General features: G+C 40.9%; 1 protein-coding gene across 2 annotated transcripts in view; it reads right to left on the reverse strand.

Moving 5' to 3' along the window:
* PARN (poly(A)-specific ribonuclease) overlaps nucleotides 1–24847 on the reverse strand; it is a 220466-nt gene that overhangs the window by 89335 nt on the left and 106284 nt on the right. For both annotated transcript variants that reach the window (XM_033963574.1, XM_033963575.1), the window contains exons 19-20: nucleotides 12237–12292; nucleotides 8196–8282 (exon numbers count right to left, since the gene is read on the reverse strand). In XM_033963574.1, coding sequence (XP_033819465.1) covers nucleotides 8196–8282; nucleotides 12237–12292 — 143 coding nt within the window. The remainder of the gene's footprint in view (nucleotides 1–8195; nucleotides 8283–12236; nucleotides 12293–24847) is intronic.

Here is a 24847-nt window from a genome sequence, read left to right on the forward strand (position 1 = left end):
GTCTGGCATATCTCCTTCCCATCCATGTGGTCCAGCATCTCTCTTATCCTCCTCATGATGTCTCAAACCCCCCCCCCCCCCCCACACACACACACACACACACAGTGGGATCTGGTGCTTGCTCATTGTTCCTTCCAGCAGCACTGCTGTAACTCTTTGGGCCACCAGTAGCTTGAGTGAAGTAAACATGCTGCCTTTGGTGACCCGGTAACTTTCTCTCTGCTACTCCTTCCAACCTATGCAGGGACAGGAAGCATTAGCAGAGGAAAAGCTTCCAGGTCGCCGAAAGCAGCATATTTACTTTACTCATGCTACCAGCTGCCTAAAGAGTTACAGCAGCACCACTGGGAACAAGAACAGTAAGTAAACACTGGATCTCACTTGGGAGGAGGGGTGGGGGGGGGGGGAGAAGGAGGAGGGGACTCCATTTAAGTGCAAGGCTTACAGGCCTTGCAATGAAGACCACAGGTATACTGCAACTGAAATAAAAACTAAGACAAGGGTTTATTCAGCAGTGGAACAACAACAACAATCTAATCTAAATGTAGAATTCTAATTTTCTTCTTCACAGTACATGAACTATCTAGTTTTGTCTATGTAAGTATCCCCATAAATGCATTTAGGTGCTTGTTCATTTCTTCAAAATTAACTACAAAGCATTTAAAGCTTTTATATTTTCATGCACCACCATAAATTGAGAAAGTTTAACTAAAAAAATGCATTAAAAAACAGGGTCATTTTCTATAAGGCCTAAAAATTAAGAATCCCTTCTAAGCCCGCTGGCAGCACAATCTCTTCTCTGCCAGCCCACAGGTTCAGCATTTTAAAACCTCCACCTACCTCACTATGTATCTTTAGAGCCACCACAGCAGTGCAACTAACCTCCTAGGCTGTCCTGGAGCACTCTTTGATCCAACCCACTCCCTCCGAGTCAACTGCCTGTTTTGCAGGATGGACCAGACTGCATACTCTAAGGCAAGAAGCAGGAAGCACTACCACAGCTCTTAAGATAATTTAGAAGGTACACAGCAAGGGGGGTGGGAGGTTGAAATGCTAATACTATAAAAAATCATTATCCAGCACCCACAGGGATTGGTGAATACCTGATAACTCTTTTTCTGGTTAACTGAGAGTGTGCTAGAAACCTTGTCTAACACACTCTATTCTCCCCCCCCAACTCCTCCCCTTCTCCGAAATACACACTGGCCCAGGTATGGTGGAGGGAGGACTGGAGGGGAGCGAGCCTCAACTTGTACTAGGGTCATTTTCTATTTCTAGATGCAAAACTGCCCTCAAAGTATGCATGACATTGACTTGTAATCGAGTATACACTGTACATATTTTTCTAATAGTCTGGCATAAATTCAATGAAGTTTTAAACTGTTAATAAAAGTTGAATACTTGTGGACAAAATTTTGTTTAATAAAGAATGAATATCCAGTTACAAATAAAATTTAGAAATATGATTTAAAAACAAAAAGTCAGCAGAACAGCATTTGCCTAAATAAGCTGTTCATGATCAATGTGCATTTCTCCACTGATCATCAGATAGATATTTGACATAAAATATAATTAAAATATAATAAACACATGTCAAAGTCAGCTTTGACTTTCCAGTGACTTGCATGAATGATTCATTTCAGAAAGAAATATTTGCATATTTTTATCTAATGTGTATTAAAAGGACTATGAGGTTTTCATATTAGCCTCACTTTGAAAGACATGTATTCAAGGAAATGTATACTCTGCAGCATCAGCTGTTCATTGCTTTTTTGGCACCATATTCGTTTCAGCACTGTGTAATTTAGTCTGGATTCTGAAGCCTTTCTCTCTGCTTCTAGATCTAGTACTGGGAGGGCATAGTCAGCTGCCTGTCCTGGAAGAAAACTCCTAAATAAAATAGGATAAAATTACTCTGAAGCAGTTTTATTTTAAGGCCTTCTATTTTCTATGTGATTTCAAATGTAGGAGGGTTTAGAACAGTCACATTGTCCCTTGGCTTCCTCCAGAAGAGGTATCAGAGGATGTTAAGGCATCCTATACTACATTCACTGATCAAGAGACACATTGAGAGAAAACAATCAAGTAGAATCAGTAGAAAATAGACACATTATCACTGCCTGTTTAAAATGGTCTAATTATTTTCAGTGCAACTAAAATGTGAATGTCTCCACTGAACTCTGTACACAGTGGAGACATTCACATTTAAGTTACACTGAAATTTATAAAAGCAGCAATTATCTGATAACACAACTGTAGAGGCACTGAAAAGCTACATGAAAATTTAAAGAAAAGGATAATGTAGACTTCCAGGAAACTGACACTGCCTCTCCTCTTGACTTCTCTTAAGGATCCTCCCTATAATTATTTTGTGGTCTCAACTGGTTCACTCTTACTTTATTTAACTATTCTAATTAGGGCTGCATATTTAGTACATTAATAACACGATTAACATGCTAAATATTTGAGGTTCGTGAAAAATTAAGTGTAATTAACATGATTACCTGTTCCTATAAAGCAGTTACTTAACATAACAGGTGTTATCTGGAACAGCAGGAAGATATTCTCACATATGGGCAATGTTATCCACGGAGCCCGGTACAAACAATCTGAAAAGTGTACTGTTACTTTAAGTTTTAAGAAACTTCGCAACTGCCCACACCACACATGCGCAAGTGCCTTCCCGCCCGACGCCCACTCGCAGTACCTCAATTCTGTAAGCAAGCTAAGAAGCCAACCAGGGGAGGTGGGTGGGTTGTATGAATATTGGCTTGCAGTCCAGATAACACCTGTTATGGTAAGTAACTGTGCTTTATCCTAGGAAAAGCAGAAAGCATATTCTCATATATGGGACTCCCTAGCTTATTGTAAAGGGATGGAGGGAGAGTTGGCCAATAAAGAAAAGAAATTTTATAGAATACTACTTGGCCAAAGTGACCCTTCCTTCTGGGAAAAAATTCTAGACAGGAGTGTAAACTGAGGACCAAGGAGCTGCATTGCAGATTGTACCCATAGGAGAGGACCGGAAGAATGCAACTAAAACCACAATAGCTGAGATCCCACAATTCCTTTTGAGGAATCCTCATCTGTGCAGAGTTACACTCGGTATTGTTTTCAGTGTTTAATCCATGTGCTTTAATATGAGAACTTTTAGGGACCCCTGAGGAAGACATCATTGTCGAAAAACAGACGGTGTTGGGCCCACACTTCTCTATGGTTTAGGTCCTAGAAATATTTTATGTGGATTATCCAATTGTACATTTTTTAATAAAGCCTGCATCTTGATCACCACCATCTCCACAGATCCTTTTGTTTTCATTGAAGATACAAAGACATGTAGGAAGTGCAATTAAGGATTCTGCTCAAATGCATAGAATTTTGATAAAGGTGACGTCCAAACTTGTCCATAATATGGCTTTCACGTCCCGGAGGCAATGAGTCATGAACTCTGGTAGGAAAATATTTTTTGAGGGCTGATTCCACTAATAATGAATGATGTGGAAGTTGTGGACTATCAAATCCTGGAGTAGAGAAAATTCTGTAAACTGAACTTGTCTTCCCCAGAGCAGCCTTGACAGATAAAGACATCTCCCAATTTTGGAAAAGGATTTGTTTAAACAGTTCATGCAATGTCAATTTGAAGAGTTCTTTGGACAGTCCACAAAAGTTCAATATATTTTGAAATTCAGCATTAAATGAAGCATCAGTCTCCACTGAAAAAGACAAATCTTTGCACAACTGGTTAATGTAAGCAGCAAAGGAGAATTATTCAGGAGAAGATCTTCTTTTGGGGAGAGTTGCATTAACTCAGCCTCAGAAAAGGAAAATCCACACTCTGATTCAGACTTCAAATCCCGAGAAAACTTCTAGGAAAAAATGTCTAAAAGAAGTCCTGCAACATTTTCAGTACCAGTCCAACAAAGAGGCAGAAGAGGATCGATGAACTTCCTGATGCCACTTCAAAAGAGGAGGACAACTAAAAGAGGAATTCCAATGTCTTGGTCTGGAACACCTCTTAGAAGAGGACTTGCAGCCCAAAGTAGCAGTTCAAAGTCTCAAAGGGGAGGACTGTTGAGAAGAAGTAGAGCTTTAATGCAAAGAACCATGCCTGGAGGAATTTCGTCATCGAGAGATAGAACCATGACTCCTCATAGAAGATCCTTGAGCAGTATTTCCTTGCTCCAATGGATTGGTGGTATCGGTAGGTACCTTGATGCCTCACAGTGGAACGATCAGATTGGGCTTGTACCAAGGGAATTGATTGCAGGAGACGCATGCAGTACGACCTAAAAACAGTGGCAATCTCCTTGTGGAAGAATTCATCAAGCTTCTCCAGAAATGAGTGCACCAGTATCGATGGCTCAACAGCCAGTACCATCGGTGCAGCAGTTGCTTCGGTATGGGTGATCTGGCAGAAGACGCACCCCATATGGGAGAAACAACCTGCAGCTCAGCAGAACGATGATGACATCTTTTGGCCTGCATCAAGAGACTTGGATGCCATTGAGGCCTGTGACGCTTGATGAGCAGCATGCACTAGTACTGAAGGCTCATCAGCCGGTACTATTGGTGCAGCAGGTTGTCTCGGAGAGGGTGACCTTAACGAGGATGCACACCAAGGAGAAGAGACAATCTGCAGATCCTTAGATGAACAGCGTCGATGCTTGGTCTGCATCAAAAGACTCGATGCTATAGAGACCGTAAATTGGTTTCCCCGATGTTAGGAGATTTTCCCAATGTCGATGCAGGGGTTTTCAAAGGTGATGGCTCCAAAGTTTTTCCTGATGTCCATAGCGGAGCTGAACAGCTTCTCCTGTTGAATATGATAGGCTTTAATGAAATGCTTTTGCAAGGTGGAACACTTAATACAAGATTCAATTTGGTGATCAGGGCCCAAACACTGAAGACACCAATTATGGAGGTCAGTTATCGAAATAGGCCTCTGGTACCTGCAGTACTTTTTAAACCCTGTTGTAAGTTTCAACATGGGAAAAACCTCTTCAGCAAGATTAAACTTAATGGTGAACGAAGTTCCGCTGAGGGAAAGAACATTAAGGCCAAGTTTTTTTAAATAGAAACTATATAAACAAAAGTAATAAACTAGATAAAAAGAAACGCAAAGCAACACCGACTGAACAATCAAAAAGAGACTTCTTCGCTCCACGGAAAACGAAGAATTGAGGTACTGCAAGCGGGCGATGACATGAAGGTAAGCGGAGCTCCAAAGCCTTTTGCCTGACCTCTGTGGAAGGCATGTAGGAATGCTTCAGCTGGCTCTTGGGAAATGAGTGTGGGAAGGTCACTTAAGCCTCTGTTGCCCTGGGTATAAAATGTAGCTTGTAAGCTGAAAACAGAGAGAGACCTTGCGAAAATGAATGTAAGCCGGTAGCAGCGCAGAAGGCTCGGACCCTTTCCAAAGGCTTAGGCTTAGGGTTGTGCTGCTGACAGCTGTTGCTGAGAAGCTTGCTGATGTTCTTGAGTTTGGGTTCTGAGCTCAGGTTACATGCACTGGTGCTTCTAAGCAGGTACTCTCGTCCCAGGGATACAACTCAGCCCTCGGATGCAAGCACTTTGGAATCACTCCCTACCCCAGTGCCACAGAGACTTTTCCATGATCTTGGTGGATGAGAGACGGGGGGCCTGTAAGACTTCTCTTTACTTTGTCCTTAAAATCACAACTTCCTATATTGTTAAAATATTGGCTAAAGATGAAGTGAAAAGAATGAAATGATCCTCCATTTATAGTTGGTTCATAATCCTAGTGAAATGTACAGTTACCTGTCAGCTGTTACAGGGAGGGTATCATATTAAATTTACAAAGTCCAACCAACACAAAAGCTTTTCTGTATGAGCTAAAAACCAGTCATTATCTTCAAGATAAGTTCCATTGTCTTAGGTGTTGTCTTTGTGTGAGGGGTACATGCTTTTTGTTGTGGAGTTTAGGGTTAGTGTGGTGTGTTTGCACTTGTGGAAGCATGTGATATGTTTGTGAGTGTGTTTGTGGAGGAGATTATTTGTGTTTGTCATATTTTCTTCTAAAATATCTTATCTATTAACCACTACTGCACAATGCGATTACTGTATATACTCGAATATAAACCAGGATTTTTGGGCCAAAAAATTGGCCCAAAAATGGGGGTCTTGGTTTATATTCGGGCCAGTGCCCACCCAGCCCCCTTCCAGACTTATTGCAGGCCTTCGCTGGGCCACCAGGTTCTGCACCGTCCCCCTCCTTTTTGTACCTACTCTGTTCCCCCTGTCCCCTCCACCCTGTCCCCCATCTATCGAACCTCTGTCCCCCTCTATCGCACCTCCTCTGCCACTGGAATCCTTGGTGGTTCAGAGGTGTAACAGGTAGGAGCAAGCTTTCTGTGCTCCTGCCCCGCTGCTAATACAAGGTCAGTTGCTGCTGAGTTCCTTCTTCAGCTGCTGACCAGTCTGAGCAGGAACGCGCTTTGGTGCTGTTGCTCAGCGCTGAGAGCTTTCTGAATGGCTCCCGCAAATTCTCTTCTATACTGCAAGTGTTGACTGGGATCCAATGTGGTTTACAATAAGATTCTCAACTGGAATGCACGAGTATTGGATGTAGGTTATGTAGATAGTGTGTTGAGCTTAAACTATTGGTTCAAGAAGAAAAGGTGAGTTTTTAACCTTTTCCTGAAGACATAATATGTGCATGTTTGTGGCAGGTGAAAAGGTAGGTCATTCCATATTTTGGGCCCCTGGTACATGAACATGGATTCATGTATTTTCTTCTGAAGTATTTGGAACCGCTGATGAAGTCTGGCTGTGAGAAAGGAGTGTGAGACTGCGATGTCTGTGCTAAGACCTGCGGCGTTTTCACCATAGATGGCTTTGTGGACCATGCAAGTTATCTTGTATTGGATTCTCTTTTTTATAGGAAGCCAATGTAAAACTTTCAGGAGCGGGGAGGCTCTCTTAAATTTGCTCAGTTGGAAAATTAATCTGGTGGCTGTGTTTTGCAGTAATTGTAATCTCTTGCAATCTTTTTCTGCAATGCTACTGTATAAGGAATTGCAGTAGTCAAGATAGGAGAGGAGGACCGCTTGCGTGATTGTTCTGAAGTTCAACTGGTTCAGCACAGATCTTATAAATGAAATAAAACCACTATTCTTATCCAGCCAACTTCAGCTGGCATTAATAGGACAATCTCTTCTTGGTATCAAATTTGATATCAAACTTTTGCCATTCTCTCTTCTCCAACTAGGTTCTTTACTAACTTTGGAAAGTTAAAGCCCAAGAAATCCCAATTTTTTAAAAAATTGTTTTTAATTTTTCTTTGCTATCTATATTGGCGTTCCTTTTCTATATCTCATTTTGTAAACCGCTTTGTTGTTAAAGCAAATAGCAGTCTATAAGTAACAACAAACAAACAATATCTATGGTCACAACCATAGCCCCCAGGATTCGCAGGTACTTAAAACGAAGATCAGACTCATCCATGCACTCATTTTTTTCAGTGGTCAATTACGGTGCGAAAGCTGAACATTACGGAAACAAGACAGAAAGAGGATTGACTCATTTGAATTCTGGTGCTGGCTGTAAACCGTCAGGAGAACTAACAAATCGATTTTGGAAGGAATCATACCAGATATGTCACTTGAAGCCTATGATGAAGTTACAACTATCTTTTTTTGGTCACACTATTAGAAGGACATCATGTTTGAGAAGATAGAAGGAACTAGGTGAAGAGGGTGACCTGCAACTAGGTGGCTGGCCATGTTGACAACTACTATGGGGATGATGCTGGAGGATCTGCACTTGACCGACTTCTTTTTGGATCTTTAACTCGTCAATTCGCTAAGACTAAAACTCGAGTCCATGGCACCTAACACCAACAACATTGAGAACATAGTTTTCCATACTAAATTTTCAAAGTTACACACTAATACATAAAAAACAAGTGACGCTAAAATTTACACTAATACATATGCTGATGACATACACAGAAATTAAAAGCTCTTAAATGACATAGTTGCTAAAGTGACCCCATGCTGAACTGGTATGCTGAAATGCTGCAGTTGATCAAATGACACATGTTTAACTAGATGCTCGCTGATTTAATCAACATTTCTAATATTTGCTTCTCTGTTTTTAAATAAACTAGTTTTATGACAAATATCCATAAGTTATATTGTTTCCGATATAAAGAACTGTACGTCTAAATTTCTTACCAAAAGCACTGAAAAGCTGATACAGATCACTTGTCTTCCATTCTCTAGGAAAGGTAACATGAAGAACATGATCTCGTTTTGGTTGTACTGCAAAACAAAAATTCATTCTAATTCAAAATAAACTTTTATTTAATTTTAATTAAATTATTCAAAGCAATAGTCATCTGCCCTAGATTCAAGATCTCTTTGAAAACTCTGAGACCCTATACTACTTAAAGCAAAATATTCCCCCCCGGTGCAATTTTTTCAGCTTTTTTAATCCCTGGTGGTCCACCTGTGTACCGGGTAAGAGTGAGATTTCCGCGCAAGTCCCGCGAGAACTAGTGGAAGCCATTCAAGGAGCGGCTCAGGGCCAGGCAGGAGCACAAAAAGCTTGCTCCTGTCCAGTACACCGCTGGGCTACAAGAACTCAGACGGCCATTCAGGGAGGAAGAGGCTCTGCATGGGGCAGGAGCACGGAAAGTTCGCTCCTGCCCGATATACTGCTGGACCACTAGGGATTCAAAAAGCAGAAAAAGGTACAACATGTAGCGGGGGGAGGCAGGAGGGAAATAATAAAAAAATTGTTAGAGTCAGCTGGGACAGAAGACAGGAAGGATCCTTCCTGTCCTGGCCTACCACTGGACCACCAGGTCATGTGGCAGGCTTGGTGGAGGCCTACAGGACATCAGGAGAGGTAGGACAGGGTGAAGAGCCTGGCAGGACAGGGAGGGAGAGGGGATAAGGTGGAGAGCCTGGCAGGTAGGGGGGGAGGGACAGGGTGGAGAGCCTGGCAGGCCAGGGAGGGGGGAGGCACAAGGTGGAGAGCCTGGCAGGCCAGGGAAGGGGGGAAAGGGTGGAGACCCTGGCAAGGAGTGAGGGGGGCCGAGTGCAGAACTTGGCAGGGGAGGGAGGGGGTGGAAGGGCACAGATCCTGCTCCCCCACCCCCGTCTTATATTAGAGTCTTCCTTTTTTCCTCCTTTTTTTGGAGGAAAGGGTACCTCGTCTTATACTCTGACTTATATTCAAGTATATACAGTATATTAAATATAGCTCAGCTGTTCCGAGAAACTCGGAAACTGTTGGGTGAGTGGAGGGATTTACCCATATCCTTAGTAAGATGGATAAGCTTAATCTGAATGATGATTTTACCAAAATGGTTATATGTGCTTCAGATATTACATCTAAGGCTTAGAATTAAAGACATCTTAGGCTTAGAATTAAAGATCTCAATGCATTACAATACTTAATAAATATTTCTGTCCTGTGTTCGCAGTTGAAGCAGCGGGACTGCAGAAGACAAACTCAAATAAGGATTGATTTTCAGAGGACTATGCTTGTGAGGAGCTAGCTAAACTAAAGGTGGACAAAGCGATGGGGCCAGATGGTATACATCTAAGGGTACTGAAGGAATTTAGGGAAGTTCTGGCGGCTATGCTGGCTGACCCTTTCAATGTTTCTCTAGAGTCAGGAATATAGCAAAAGACTGGAGAAGGCTGAATGTGGTCTGTTCTCCACAAAAGTGGAAGAAAGGAAGAAGTAGGGAACTACAGACTGGTAAGTCTGACTTTTGTGGTAAGTAAATTAATGGAAACACTTTTAAAACAGATAATGGTGAAGTTTCTGGAATCCTGTGGTTTACAGGACTGGAGGCAACATAGTGCCGGTTCATGTCAGACAAATCTGATAAACTTCTTTGACAGGGCGACCAGAGAATTGGATAGAGGGAGTGTGCTAGATGTGGTGTATTTAGATTTTAGCAAAGCCTTTTCACAGTGTTCCACATAGGCATTTAATAAATAAGCCGAGTGCCCTCGGTATGGGCCCCAAGGCAACAGACTGGGTCAAGAACTGGTTGAGTGGAAGGCGACAGAGGGTAGTATTCAGTGGAGATTGCTCTCAGGAAAGGGATGTTGCCAGTGGTGTACCTCAAGTTTCGGTTTTTGGGCCTGTTCTTTTTAACTTTTTTTATAAGCGATAATGCTGAAGGGCTGTCGGGTAAGATTTGTTCTTTGCGGATGATACCAAAATCTAAAATAGAGTAGGCATCCCTGATTGTGTGAATAACATGAGGACCTAGTAAAGCATGAAGAATGGTCTGAATTTGGCAGTTAATTTAATGCTAAGAAATGCAAGGTCATGCATTTGGGTTACAAAAGCCCAAAGGAATGCTACAGTTTAGGGGTGAAGAACTTTCATGCACAAAAGAAGAGCGGGACTTGGGTGTGATTGTATGTGATGATCTTAATGTGGCCAAACAGGTTGAAAAGTTGACAGCAAAAGCTAGGATGCTAGGGTATATAGGGAGAGGTGTGGCCAGTAGGAAAAAGGAGGTATTGATGCTCCTGTATAAAACTTTGGTGAGACCTCATTTAGAATATTGTGGACACTACATTCAAAAAGATATAAACAGGATGGCATCAGTTCAGAGGAAGGCTACTAAAATGGTTGGTGGTCTTCATCATAAGGAGTATGGGGACAGACAAAGATCTCAATATGAATACTTTGGAGGAAAGACAGGAGAGGGGATATATGATAAACATTTAAATATATAAGTGGCATAAATGCACACAAGTCAAGTCTCTTTTATTTGAAAGAAAGCTCTGGAATGAGAGGGCATAGGATGAAGTTAAGAGGTGTAATTAAGTAAATACTTCTTTACAGAAAGGGTGGTAGATGTGTGGAATAGTTTCCTGGTAGAGATGGTGGAGACAAAGACTGTGTCTGAATTCAAGAAAGCATGGGACAGGCAGATGGGATATCTTAGGGAGAGGAGGAGTTAGTGGATGCTGCATATGGGCCATTTGGTCTTTATCTGCCATCATGTTTCTATGTTTCTGGGATATCTGTAAAGCAGCCACCTGATCCTTAAATCATACCTTCACATCTCATTATTGTTTGGAAAATCATTCCAGGTAAGAAAGTCTGTTCGAACAAGTAGTTATACAAAATTTATTCTCCACTTAGATGCCAACTTCCCTCCAACCCTTTTGGTTATACCAGGCTCATGGTAGTTGTAAATAACCCTCTTCTCAGAGGCTTGAGATCCTGGTTACCCAATGCCTTACGTTGTTTCTTCAAGGGCATGATGCTAATGTACAAATCCTTACACAACAAAGCATCAGACTACATGTCAACCAAGCTTCTTCCATACGTACTGACCATGCCATTCTGCTCCCAGGGTGAAACACACCTCAAAATACCCCCTGATCGTGCCCTTCAACTGCAAAATGCCAGATGACACTCCTACTCCCACTTCATGCCATGCCCCCACAAATTAGATCCCTCAAAGGGATCTTGAACTTCAGGAAAGCAATAAAAACTTACCTCTTCTCCTAATTCCCCTATCTACTGCCATTGGATTAAGAAATATACATTGGAACTAGATCCTCCGTATATGTCGAGTTACAATACAAAGTGTTTATTCTAAGTATATTATGTATGTTACCCTGTATCCTGTTCTGAGCTCATTGGGGATAATGGGATAGAAAATTAATCAAATAAATATACTGCTTACTTGTCCTCGGATGAAAAAAACAGTTACTCACCCTGTAGTGAATGTTATCTGAGGACATCAGGGAGATATTCTCACATCCTTCCCACCTTCCCTAGTTGGCTTCTTAGCTTTTTTATTTTATTTTTTTTAATGAACTGACAGTGCCGCGAACCAACATCAAGCAGGAAGGCACCAGCACATGCACGGCATGAGTGGTCTTAAAAAATTTAAAGTGACAGTACACTTTTTGACTGTCTGTGCCGGGGCTCTGTGGATAATGTCACCCACATGTGAGAATATCTGCCTGCTGTCCTTGGATAATGCCTGCTACTGGTAACTATGCTGAATATGCAAGAGATAGATTAAAATATAATGGAGAGAACATATGTACAACTTTTTCCAAGTATACTGATTGTGGATATCTTGAAAACCTGATTGGCTAGGTGTGTCCCGAGGACTGGGTTGAAAATCCATCTTTCTAGATAAAGCAGTTAGCATTCTGAAAACTATCAAAGGCAGTTCTGTACCCAAGTGTTCAGTTTATTTCAAAGTAAAAATTACTTACAGTCTGGCCCTTGTAGATTGAGATATGGTATGTCCATAACCCTCATAAGAAATAACCTAAATGAAGCGAAAGAAAGACAGCAAATGTTAGACAATGTGCTTTTATTGACAGGAAAATTCAGCTATACTTGTTAGGAATCTTTTTCAACAAAATAAAAAGCAATTAAAAGGCAGCAGTGCTGCCTAACATAGCACATGAAGAATTTTGACTCATCAAAAACTACTACAATCAAAACATTAAAACTATGGTGTCATGTTCCAGAAAAGAAAACCCAAAGTACTTCAAATTTTACCATAATACTGTCTTGACTTTTGCTCTATACTTTATTTCCTCTGGTAATCTCTATTTTATATTATGTGAACCAATTTGGTTGTAACCCAGAAAGATGGTAGATCAGAAACCTAACAAACATTAATGGTTTATGAACTTTTCTTCCAGAAACTTATCCAAACTTTATAAACCCTGCTATGCTAACCACTCTTACCATATTCTCTAGCTTAATTATACATTCAGCAAAGAAATAATTTTCTCCAATTTGTTCTAAATGTACTTAGTAACTTCTTTGCATGCCCCCTTGACCTTGTACTTTTGGAAAGAGTAAAAAAAGCAATTCATGTCTACCCACTTCCCTCATTTTACAGACTTCTCTCATATCTCCCTTTAGTCATCTTCTCTAAGCTGAAGAGCTCTAACCTCTTAGCCCTTTCCTCATAAAGTTCCATCCTCATCATCAGTTTGGTCACCCTCCTCTGTACCTTTTCTATTCAGCTATATCTTTTCTGAGAAGTAGTGACCAGAACTGCACACAATATTCAAAGAGCAGTCACTGAACTGAATAACTAATTAGTGCAGCATTCCTGGTCATTTTACTCCTGCCACACAGGAGTGGGCAAGGTGCATCTTTATCTTGTGGTGTAAATAGGTAGTGTTGGCTTGCCTATAGGCATCTTGCACTAATACACTAATGTTGCAATAAATTTATACAGTTGTCTCTCTAGTGTCTTATGTTCATGCAGAGCTAAAATCTCTAACAAAGGAGCTAGTACTGATATATTTATACAGATAGATGCAAAAAAAGGAATAGTAACAATGAGGGAAGTCTGTCCATTGAGATTCTTGCTCTGATTGCCTAACACTTAGAACCAGAAACAAAAAATGACAGCAGATAGAGGCCATATGGCCCATCCAGTCTGCCCATCCATATCATCTGCCACTTCTTTCTTCCCCTCAATACCCTGAGGTTGTGGGTTTAAACACTGGCTGCTACCTGTGATCCTGGGCAAGTCACTAAATCCTCCACTGTCCCAGGTTCATTAGATTGTGAGACCACAGGGACAGACAGGGACAATGCTTGAAGTACAGTACCTGTATGTAAACCACTCAGGAAGGTGGGCATATAAGTGTCCACCCTTTAACCAAGACTAGCCTCTCTCCTATTTTATCTAACCTCTCAACCCTGATCCTAGCATTATCCTTTATTAGGAGTCTCAAATACGTGTTTATTTCAGTATTTGCCATGCCATTCAGAGCAGTATACAGTATTAACCAGAAAAGAAAATAAATAGAGCCACTGCAAAGTAATGGGCAATGGAAGCTAAACTTGCCTGTCAATCACTGGGGCAGTTGGATGTTACTCAACAGCCCAGGATATATCATCTTATGTGATATACTTGCTACATGTTGTAATCTATCCATAAGCCAGCTAGGCATAAGACAACTACAGCTATGTTATCTTATTGCAGTTTTCAGAAATTAATTAAGACCACTTTGTTCAATAAGTTTATTACTTAGTGAGTTTTATTATTGAAATTCTATTTTACAAATATTTGTATTTTTTACTGTATTATTGTATTTCACTGATTGTCCAGTTCTTTTTAGTGTAAACCAGCTAGAACTTTTGGTTGTGGCAGTATAAAAGAATAAAGTTATTATTATTAAAACATCTGCTCCAAGAAGTCTGCCTGTGAAGTTCCACAGGGCTCCCCGTTGTCTCCTTTACTTTTTAACATTTATATAACTACATTAAAGAACCTCAATTTAGCCACTTCTGAAACAATTTTTACATATGTGGACGATATTTTTATTCTATTAGAAGTAGATCCAAAACTGAGCAACTTTGAACTAAATATAAACTCTTGTATTTCCAGACTACCTCTGTTCAAATAAAACTTAAGGCTCCTTTTACTAAGTTGCACTAGAGGTTTTAGCACACGCAGGAAATTACCACGCGCTACTCTTCTAGAACTAACGCCAGCTCAATGCTGGCATTAAGGTCTAGCGTGCGTGGCAATGTAGCACGCGCTATTCCGCGCGTTAAAGCCCTAGCGCACCTTCGTAAAAGGAGCCCTTAATGGAGCCAAGACAAAATTATTATGGTTTAGCCCAAAAATTGAACAGTTACCTCTCTCTGTAACTTTGAATTCTGGAGACTCTTTGAAAAATGAATTTTCGTGTAGAGTCCTGGGAATAATACTGGACTCTTCTTTATCATTTCAATGTCAGGTTAATCACCTTTCAAATAAATGTTTTTTCAGCTTACGAATGTTAAGGAAAGTTAGACATCTGTTTCATCAGCAACATTTTGCGGTACTGGTGCAAGCTATTATCCTAGCACAATTAGATTACTGTAATTCACTTTATATAGGCCTGAGTAAGGGGAATATAAAACGGTTACAACTAATCCAAAATACAGCAGCAAAGCTAATATTTGGTAAGAGAAAATTTGATCATATGTCTCCTCTTTTGACCCAAAAAAAAAAATCTGATATTTGCCAAAATATCTATATCAATCCCAAGAACAAAAAATTTGGCAACCAAATTTCAATCTTACTGAAGACAAGTACAAGTGTTTATATTGAGCCACAATATCAAAGATTAAGATAAAGACTTCAGTACTGAGCAAACTGAGCACTTCATTTTCAGTTTCTTTACCCCAGGCAAACAACTCATTGATGCCTGGTGCTTGTCATCAATAAGTTGTTTGCCTGGGGTAAAGAAACTGAAAACAAAGTGCTCAGTTTGCCCAGTACTGAAGTCTTTATTTTAATCTTTGATATTGTGGCTCAATATAAACACTAGTACTTGTCTTCAGAAAGAATGAAATTTGATTGCCAGATTTTTTGTTCTTGGGATCTACTCTTTTGACACATCTTCACTGACTCCCTGTCTTAGAATACAGTTTAAATGTTCTTCTATGGTTTTTAAAACCATAAATGAACTATTTACGCTTTGAATAATCAGAGATCTTCTGATTCAAGAAACTCAGAAATTTAAACTGTCATTTACATCTTTAAAAGAATAAAATCTATTGGTAATATTACTCTATCTTTCTCATATACTTTTACAATGATTTGGAATGGGATTCTCTCATGTTAAGACTCTTTTCTCCTTCCAGATTTTCCGTAAATCTATGAAAACGCTGTTCTTTCAACAGTTCTTAGAAAATTGTTTTATGGAAAATTAGTTAGCTTCTCTCTAGGATGTCGGATGAGAGTCTTCATTAATAAGTTATTTTCTCTCTAATCTAACTACTTTCACTCTGATTATCAATTTTTATGTGAACCAAGTTGAGCTCCTTTTGGGGAGATGACAATGTATATAAATCCAAGATTTAGATTAGATGTATTTTACTGTAAACTGCTTTGAATTGTGCTGCAACTAAGGCGGTATATCAAGTTTAATAAACGATAAACGATCATTCACTGCTAAGTACAATTTTTATGCTTTCAGTATTAGAAAACCTAATGCTAAACATTCAACCATGTGTAATTAATACTGCCTAGTAATTAACAATAGCCAGCTTGCTTTGAATAAACTAATCCTAGATAAAAGCAGCAAGACCTCATTAAGCAGGTTTCTCAGTGCTGTAGATTGTTCTCAGCTGTTATGCATAGCTGCTTTGTACAGCTGTAATGAAAGCATCAAGGAGCATCTAGACAGGTTTCCTTTTTATAACAGTAAACTCCCTGATCACTTACTGATTGAATATAACATACTCATTCAGTTGTATTACAAGTTAATTGGCAGAAAGGTGTTTGTTTTGTCCGAGGGTCATATTCCCCTTTGATACTTATTCTCACACAAAATATAGCAGACCTAGTCAACTTTTGTTTCTACTTCAATGAATGCATCTGTAAATTTTAAGTTTCAAGTTTAATGGTTCTTTTGATTAATCGCTTAATCATAGTTCTAAGCGATAAACAATTTAAAATACATTCAGTGGGAAACAATACAATACAAACTTTAAACACTAACATAGGGTTAAAGATTAGCTCATCATATTCATAACATAAGGTAAAAAGGGGATGTGAAATACAATTCAATATAGAAAAGCAGAACAAAAAAGGAAAGGTACACGAGGGAAACAAATAAAAGCATAATAATACAGTAAAATCATTGGCCTAAGGGTTATAAGATTAAATACCAAAGGCATCTTTAAAAAGAAATGTTTTTAGATTACTTTTGAATTTTCCCAGATCTTGCTCCTTTCGTAATAAATTGGAAGGGCGTTCCAAGTCTGTGGAGCGGTTACCGAAAAAATAAACTGCAGTCTTGTATTGATAATCTTAAGCGAAGGAATAGTTAATAAATTTTGTTCATTTGATCTTGGAGCTCTCTTTGGATTGTATGGAATTAAGCATTTATATATAAATGCTGGAGTTTTATTGAAAAGAGATTTAAAGGTGAGCAAGCAAAGTTTATATGTTATCCGATGGATAACTGGAAGCCAGTGTGCATTTTTTAAAAGAGGTGTAACATGATCAAACTTTCTAGATTTGGTTATAAGTTTAATGGAAACATTTTGAATAATTTGAAGACGTTTAATTTCATGCTGAAGGCAGAAACCTTTATAAATAATGCTTGGATAAAGACCTTATTCTTGTTAAATAGTGGTGTACAACTTTAATGGCAAGGTGCAGACATTTGCTGGAACACAAGAAACTGGAGGATGCCTAGGAATACAATGTGCTATTTCTGATCCTTCACTGGTACACAAAAGTATGTTTATATATTAGTTTACAATGTTATAATGATCCTTGGATTTTAAACAGTAGCAAAGAATTATTTTGGATTTAGCTCATATCTTTTCAGTAGTAGTTCAAAGTGAGCTACATTTAGGTACCTATTTCTTTGACCTCAGAAATTTTACAAGGTATTTTTATACTTGATAAGCAGACATTTTAAAGGTTTTATACACTGCTCTTGCCAGAGGAATCATGCTTGCAAGTTTTAAGTCCTGTATAGACAGGCAATTTAAATTTGTTTTTGTTTATAGATATTTTAAAAATACAGTACAAGCAATTTCACTTGAACACAGAAAGCACAGCTTATTCGAGAAACAGAGCAAAACAGAATATATACATTTGTTAATGGTAAATCAAGGCAGAGAGGCCAGCGGAAGGGAAACAGTCAGACTTTTTAACTAAATATGCCCGATAAAGCATATTCACAAATTCTGAGGGAAAACCATCCTCCGCAGCGGAAGCCAACTTCTGCACCTCATATTTGGAACGCTTGGAAAATTTGTGAGGTTTATCACCAGAACCAAACTTGCATTTCACGAAACGTTGCCAGCACACTCCCAAGGGCCCCCTGATGCCATTTTCACAGATGTCAAGGCAGAAGGTGCTTGACGATCTTCCCTGGAGGCCAAAGGCACTGCATCCGGCCAAACCTCACCCCCCTCGCGGACCGCAGCGCACATGAAATATGGCTGTGCAACAGACATTCTACCAATTCTTAAAGTGAACTCAAGACCAATCAACCACAATACAAAATTTTTCCAGTGGTGAGAAATATACTATTTTATGGGGTGTCAGAAAGACCTTTTGAAGTGAAACTTCAAAGAAATTCTTAAGATCTTCATTCATCCCCTATTTTAGAATATTATTCATTCATGGTAAATTATATAGAAAAGATAATAACTTAGCTTTTTTTATTTATTTCTTTTTTTCTATTAATAGTGTTGCACTGCTTTCTCTAGCGGTCAGCATATATCGCTCCCCTGCCGACGCGTTTCGCCTATCTTTGTCAAGGCATGGGGTCTGAATCATTAAATGCTCCTATCTATAGTGTTCAGCGGCTTCGGAAGCCCATGCCTTGACAAAGATAGGCGAAACGCGTCGGCAGGGGAGCGATATATGCTGACCGCTAGAGAAAGCAGTGCAACACTATTAATAGAAAAAAAGAAATAAATAAAAAACGCTAAGTTATTATCTTTTCTATATAATTTACCATGAATGAATAATATTCCAAAATAGGGGATGAATGAAGATCTTAAGAATTTCTTTGAAGTTTCACTTCAAAAGGTCTTTCTGACACCCCATAAAATAGTATATTTCTCACCACTGGAAAAATTTTGTATTGTGCAACAGACAGCCATCCACCGCAAATGAGGCATGAATCCATGACACCCTGCCCTTGAGAGGTCATCTATGTGGTTTTCTTTCAAAAATGAAGCTGGCAAGTATGAAAAATAACTTTAAAATCAAATCTTGAAAAATCCAAGATGGCCACTGAGAGCCTGTTTTGACTAAAAATAGCCCGGGGAAACCACAGAGAACCCTCAAAAACAGAGATTTTAGGATTTTATGGGTGGGGGAGCATAGGGCATGCAGGGAAACCACCTTAAACCCCCTTTTTAAAGACCCCCCCCCCAAATCTCTGATTCAAGCTGTTAGTTTGTCCTCACAGAAACATGTGCTGACAGTAAAACACTGCAGCCTGTACTCACTGTGAAATGTGCTGAATGAGAGAAACTGCAGGCAGATTTGAAAACAGCTCACTGGGAGATCCTTTGCCTCAGTGAACTGGAAATCTGGATATCAAGTCTTCCAACTGCCCCATTGGTCTGAGCACCATGGCCTGACACCTCTGCCACCCTTGGATAAGCTGTGCAGATGCCTAGTGGAGGAACGCTCAGCCTGCACTCTACCCACTAGTGGACAAACCTGGGGTGAGCAAGTTCCCAAGGAAAGGATCCCTGAGTCTCGATCTGATGTGCAGGCTGTCCAGAGGGCATACTGACAAGCAGGGAATCTCCCAGAAGCAGACTTTTTCCAAAGGTCTGCGATCTCCCGCAGTCAAGGATGACCCTGATGGGAACCTTCAAAGTACGAGAGTGAAAACCATGAACAAAAAAATACTGATATACCACAAAATTAAACACAAACAGAAAAGATATGCTCCTACAGCCTGGCCTGTAGGAAGAAGAACTGGTAAGCAGAGGAGCATGCTCTGTGATGAGGTATGAGGGGGAGGGGGTAAATGCCTCTGAAGTTTTGAGGCTTCCTACAGATCCTGGCAAGCAGACGGAAATAACCCACTGGTCCCAGAATAAAGTGGGATTGTACAAGAAGGTGACATGCTGCAAAGTAATGATCATTGGAAAAAAAGGAATTTGATCAAACTCTTACTGTATGAATAAAGAAAAATACTTTAACAAACTTACAGTGCTCATTATTATTATAAAAGGTTGATTATACCATAGGAAACGAAAATGCTAACATAAAAAGCTCTTCAACTCGAACCTTCAGATGAGAAATGAGATCAGTGTTTTGATATCTGTAGAATGTCTGTCCTGAATAAATAGCCCAGACTAATAGCTAAGCATTAGAAACAAATTACTGTGTATAAGATATGCAAAAATATTCAGTTTTCAGAAGTGGGTAGAGAATATATCATTGCTACATAGGGAAACCTACTGGCCAGTTCAGAAACACGTTTGAGTTGGCAGTCAGTGGTTCTTCATGGAACTTGCTAAGTTAAGAGGTAGACTGAAAGATTCCAAACAGTAGCAAAATTCCAGATGCCCATCATAAAGATATCCAAGTTCAATTTCCACTTGGACTGCAACCTCAAGGAGTAAGACGTGCATACTTGCTTTATTTTCTCTTTCCACTGGCATATAGCCTAACAGTGTCCGGCAAACTTTCTCGAGCCACGGCCACTACACCTGTAAGTGTGCGGATATCGCCGTGATATGACATCACGTACATGCATGACATCATCATGTCAATGTCTGCATGTGTGTGAAGGCACTCCAGGCGGGCCCTGAGATACCAGTGGGGAGTGCCAGAAGATAAGAGGGCCAGAGAGAAGGATAGGTGCAGGCGCCCACTGATTGCCTACAGGACGTGCCTCTTGCCATGAGAGGCACGTCCTGTAGGTAGTCAGCTGGCGCTGGCGTCTCTCCTCCTCCCCATTGTACCACGGCATACCTGAAATCTCAGGAGGTACACTAAATTGTGCCTTGGCACACAGTTTACGATACACTGGCCTAACACATATTGCCAAACCAGTCACTGCTGGAAGATTAACAGTCAAAGTATTTTCAGTTACAGAGACAGGTAACAAAATTGCAATAAATTAGAGCTGTAGCTGGTGCTACAAGGATTGTCTAACCCAGGGATGGGCAACTCTAGTCCTTGAGGGCTGGAATCCAGTCGGGTTTTCAGGATTTCCCCAATGAATATGCATTGAAAGCAGTGCATGCAAATAGATATCATGCATATTCATTGGGAAAATCCTGAAAACCCATACTGGATTCCGGCACTTGAGGACCGGAGTTGCCCACCCCTGGTCTAACCTTATGTGGTCCAACAATAAAAACGACTGAAATCCTGGGGATCTGGGTTCAATTCCCACTGCAAGTTTTGTGACCCTGAGCAAGTCACTTAACCCTCCATTGCCCCAAGCACAAAAAATTAGATTGTGAGCCCACTGGAGAGAGAAAGTACCTGTATATAATGAACAGCACTGCGTACATCTAATAGCACTATAGAAATGTTTAGTAGTAGTAAACCAATTCCACAATATTTTTCTTGCTTAAAGAAAAATCAAAGTAATTGATTTTCTTCCTAGAACTTTGGCATAAAATCAAAATATTGAGGTGACAATTTATAATTCATGTTTCTTCTCAATAGTCAATTGTATATGTTACTCTTGGTAAACATAAACCAACAAAACCTTACTATAGAGCAATATATATATATACATGACCCCAAGATCTAAATATATATTCAAATTTTAAAGGTGTACAAATTATTATTATGAAAATAAACTAATGACCACGTTACTAAGGGCTCCTTTTATCAAGCCGCGCTAGTGGTTTAACATGCATAATAGTGCGCATTAAACCGCTAGCCGCTACCGCCTCCTCTTGAGCAGGTGGTAGTTTTTAGCCAGCGCGGGGGTTAGCTCGTGATGAAAAGTCGCGCTCGTTAACCCCGATAGCGCGGCTTGATAAAAGGAGCCCTAAATGTGCACAGGGCTAAGTGTCAAAATGAGAGGAAAGAGTCTCAGAGCTGCTCCACTACCCTCCAGAGATCGAGCAGTGCAATTCTGGGGTCAATAGAACATCATTGGCATAAAAACCTCCCACTTTTTAAGACACTAAACTAAACAGCCCTGTGCAATGCAAGAGATACGATCAAATAACTTTAATGAACAATACAAAAACCCAAAAAGGGGGGGTACTGCAGAAAGTGCAAAAACAACAAGTCTCCCCTGATCCAAAAACAGGGTGCAGAGCAGAGGCAGCTGAACCAAGCCAATCTATCACAAATTATTATTGAAGGTCAAAAGTAATAAACAGTACTTAGCTTCTCCATAATGGTCCAGAGTGAAAAGTAACCAGCTTGAAATGAACCCATCCAACGGGGTTCCATTTCGAGGGAAAAGCCCCCTTCCTCAGGAACCAGCTGTGAATCAAAGTATCTCTCAAATAACCAGCCAAAGAGTAGAAAGTCCGGATTGCAGTGCTCATTTACTACACCTCCTAGCCAAAGATTTCAGTTTCCCAGAAATAAAGACTAATGTTGCTGAAATTGCTAAATACTTCTGTGCAGCAGCAGGTCTGAAATGAATGGGTGGAACCAAGCTAACGCTCCCACAAGATATTAGATGGAACTCTGTAGTGGACTGTTTTGAGCAGTATATGAAGAACTGTCCTATTCTGAGGATAGTTTGTGAACAAAATCAAGAGAAAATAGATAGCACTGATATGGCCAAAAAGCACAGTTACTTACCGTAACAGGTGTTATCCAGGGACAGCAGGCAGATATTCTTGACTGATGGGTGACGGCACCGACGGAGCCCCGGTACGGACAATTTTAGAGTGATTGCACTCTAAGAACTTTTTAGAAAGTTCTAGCTCGGCCGCACCGCGCACGCGCGAGTGCCTTCCCGCCCGACAGAGGCGCGCGGTCCCTCAGTTAGTATAAGCCAGCTAAGAAGCCAACCCGGGGAGGTGGGTGGGACGCAAGAATATCTGCCTGCTGTCCCTGGATAACACCTGTTACGGTAAGTAACTGTGCTTTATCCCAGGACAAGCAGGCAGCATATTCTTGACTGATGGGTGACCTCTAAGCTAACAAAAAGAGGGATGGAGGGAAGGTTGGCCATTAAGAAAACAAATTTTGTAAAACAGATTGGCCGAAGTGACCATCCCTTCTGGAGAATGCATCCAGACAATAATGAGATGTAAAAGTGTGAACTGAGGACCAAGTAGCAGCTTTGCAGATTTCCTCAATAGGAGTGGAACGGAGGAAAGCTACAGATGCTGCCATTGCTCTGACTCTATGGGCCGTGACAGAACCTTCCAGTGTCAGTCCGGTCTGAGCATAACAGAATGAAATGCACGCTGCTAGCCAATTAGACAACGTACGTTTAGAAACAGGACGTCCCAATTTATTCGGATCAAAGGATAGAAAGAGTTGGGGAACTGATCTGTGGGGTTTCGTACGCTCCAGATAGTAAGCAAGAGCCCTTTTACAATCCAAAGTATGCAGAGCTTGTTCCCCAGAATGAGAATGAGGTTTTGGAAAGAAAACCGGTAGAACAATGGATTGGTTGAGATGAAATTCAGAAACAACCTTGGGGAGAAACTTTGGATGTGTACGCAGAACCACCTTGTCATGATGAAAGACCGTAAAAGGTGGATCTGCAACCAGTGCATGAAGCTCACTGACTCTCCTGGCAGAGGTAAGAGCAATAAGGAAAAGTACCTTCCAAGTGAGAAATTTGAAAGGAGACGTAGCTAAAGGTTCAAATGGAGGCTTCATTAAAGCTGAAAGAACCACATTGAGATCCCAGATAACCGGAGGGGCTTTAAGAGGTGGTTTCACATTGAAAAGCCCACGCATGAACCTGGACACCAGGGGATGAGCTGAAAGAAGTTTTCCATGGACTGGCTCATGAAAAGCTGCAATGGCACTGAGGTGGACCCTGATGGAAGAGGACTTCAGGCCAGAATCAGACAAAGAAAGAAGATAATCCAACAACGTCTCCACCGCTAGGGAAGTGGGATCAAGATGATGAAGAAGACACCAGGAAGAAAACCTCGTCCACTTTTGATGGTAACATTGTAGAGTGGCTGGTTTCCTGGAGGCATCCAGAATGGAACGAACGGGCTGAGATAAAAGAGTATCAGTCGAGTTCAGCCCGAGAGATACCAAGCCATCAGGTGTAGAGACTGGAGGTTGGGATGCAGAAGGGTTCCCTGCTGTTGCGTAAGCAGAGAAGGAAACAGAGGAAGAAGAAAAGGTTCCCTGGAACTGAGTTGAAGTAGAAGGGAGAACCAATGTTGCCTGGGCCACCTCGGAGCAATCAGAATCATGGTGGCTCGTTCCCTCTTGAGCTTGAACAAGGTTCTCAACATGAGAGGTAGAGGAGGGAAGGCATACAGGAACTGATTCGACCAGTTGAGGAGAAAAGCATCTGCTGTTAGACGGTGTGGAGAGTAAAGTCTGGAGCAGAATAGGGGCAGCTGGTGATTGTGAGGAGCTGCAAAGAGGTCTATCTGAGGAGTGCCCCACTGAGCGAAGATGGACTGTAGAGTTAAAGGATCGAGTGTCCACTCGTGAGGTTGGAGAATTCTGCTGAGTTTGTCCGCTAAGGAATTCTGTTTCCCCTGAATGTATATAGCTTTCAGGAAGAGATGGTGATCTATGGCCCAAGTCCATATCTTCTGGGCTTCCTGGCATAAAAGGCGAGAGCCTGTCCCACCCTGTTTGTTGATGTAGTACATCGCAACCTGATTGTCTGTGCACAACAGAAGGACCTGAGGAAAGAGAAGGTGTTGGAAGGCCTTGAGGGCGTAAAACATCGCTCTGAGTTCCAGGAAATTGATTTGATGCTTCCTCTCCTGGGCTGACCAAAGACCTTGAGTCTGGAACTCGTTCAAGTGAGCTCCCCATGCATACAGAGAGGCGTCGGTGGTGATGACTAGTTGATGAGGAGGCTGATGGAACAGAAGACCTCTGGATAGATTTGAGGATACCAACCACCATTGAAGAGACTGACGAAGAGATGATGTCACAGATATGTGTCGTGAGCAAGGGTCCGACGCTTGGGACCACTGGGTAGCAAGGGTCCATTGAGGAGTGCGCAGGTGAAGACGGGCATGAGGTGTGACATGAACTGTGGATGCCATGTGTCCCAAGAGTACCATCATTTGTCTTGCTGAGATGGACGGCAGAGGAAGTACCTGGTGACATAGAGACTGAAGAGTCTGGAGACGATTGGATGGTAAGAAAGCTCTCATGAGGAGTGTATCTAGGATCGCTCCAATGAATTGAAGTCTCTGAGTGGGAATGATATGAGATTTGGGT

The sequence above is a fragment of the Geotrypetes seraphini genome, chromosome 11 (assembly GCF_902459505.1).
Source record: "Geotrypetes seraphini chromosome 11, aGeoSer1.1, whole genome shotgun sequence".
NCBI lineage: Eukaryota > Metazoa > Chordata > Amphibia > Gymnophiona > Dermophiidae > Geotrypetes > Geotrypetes seraphini.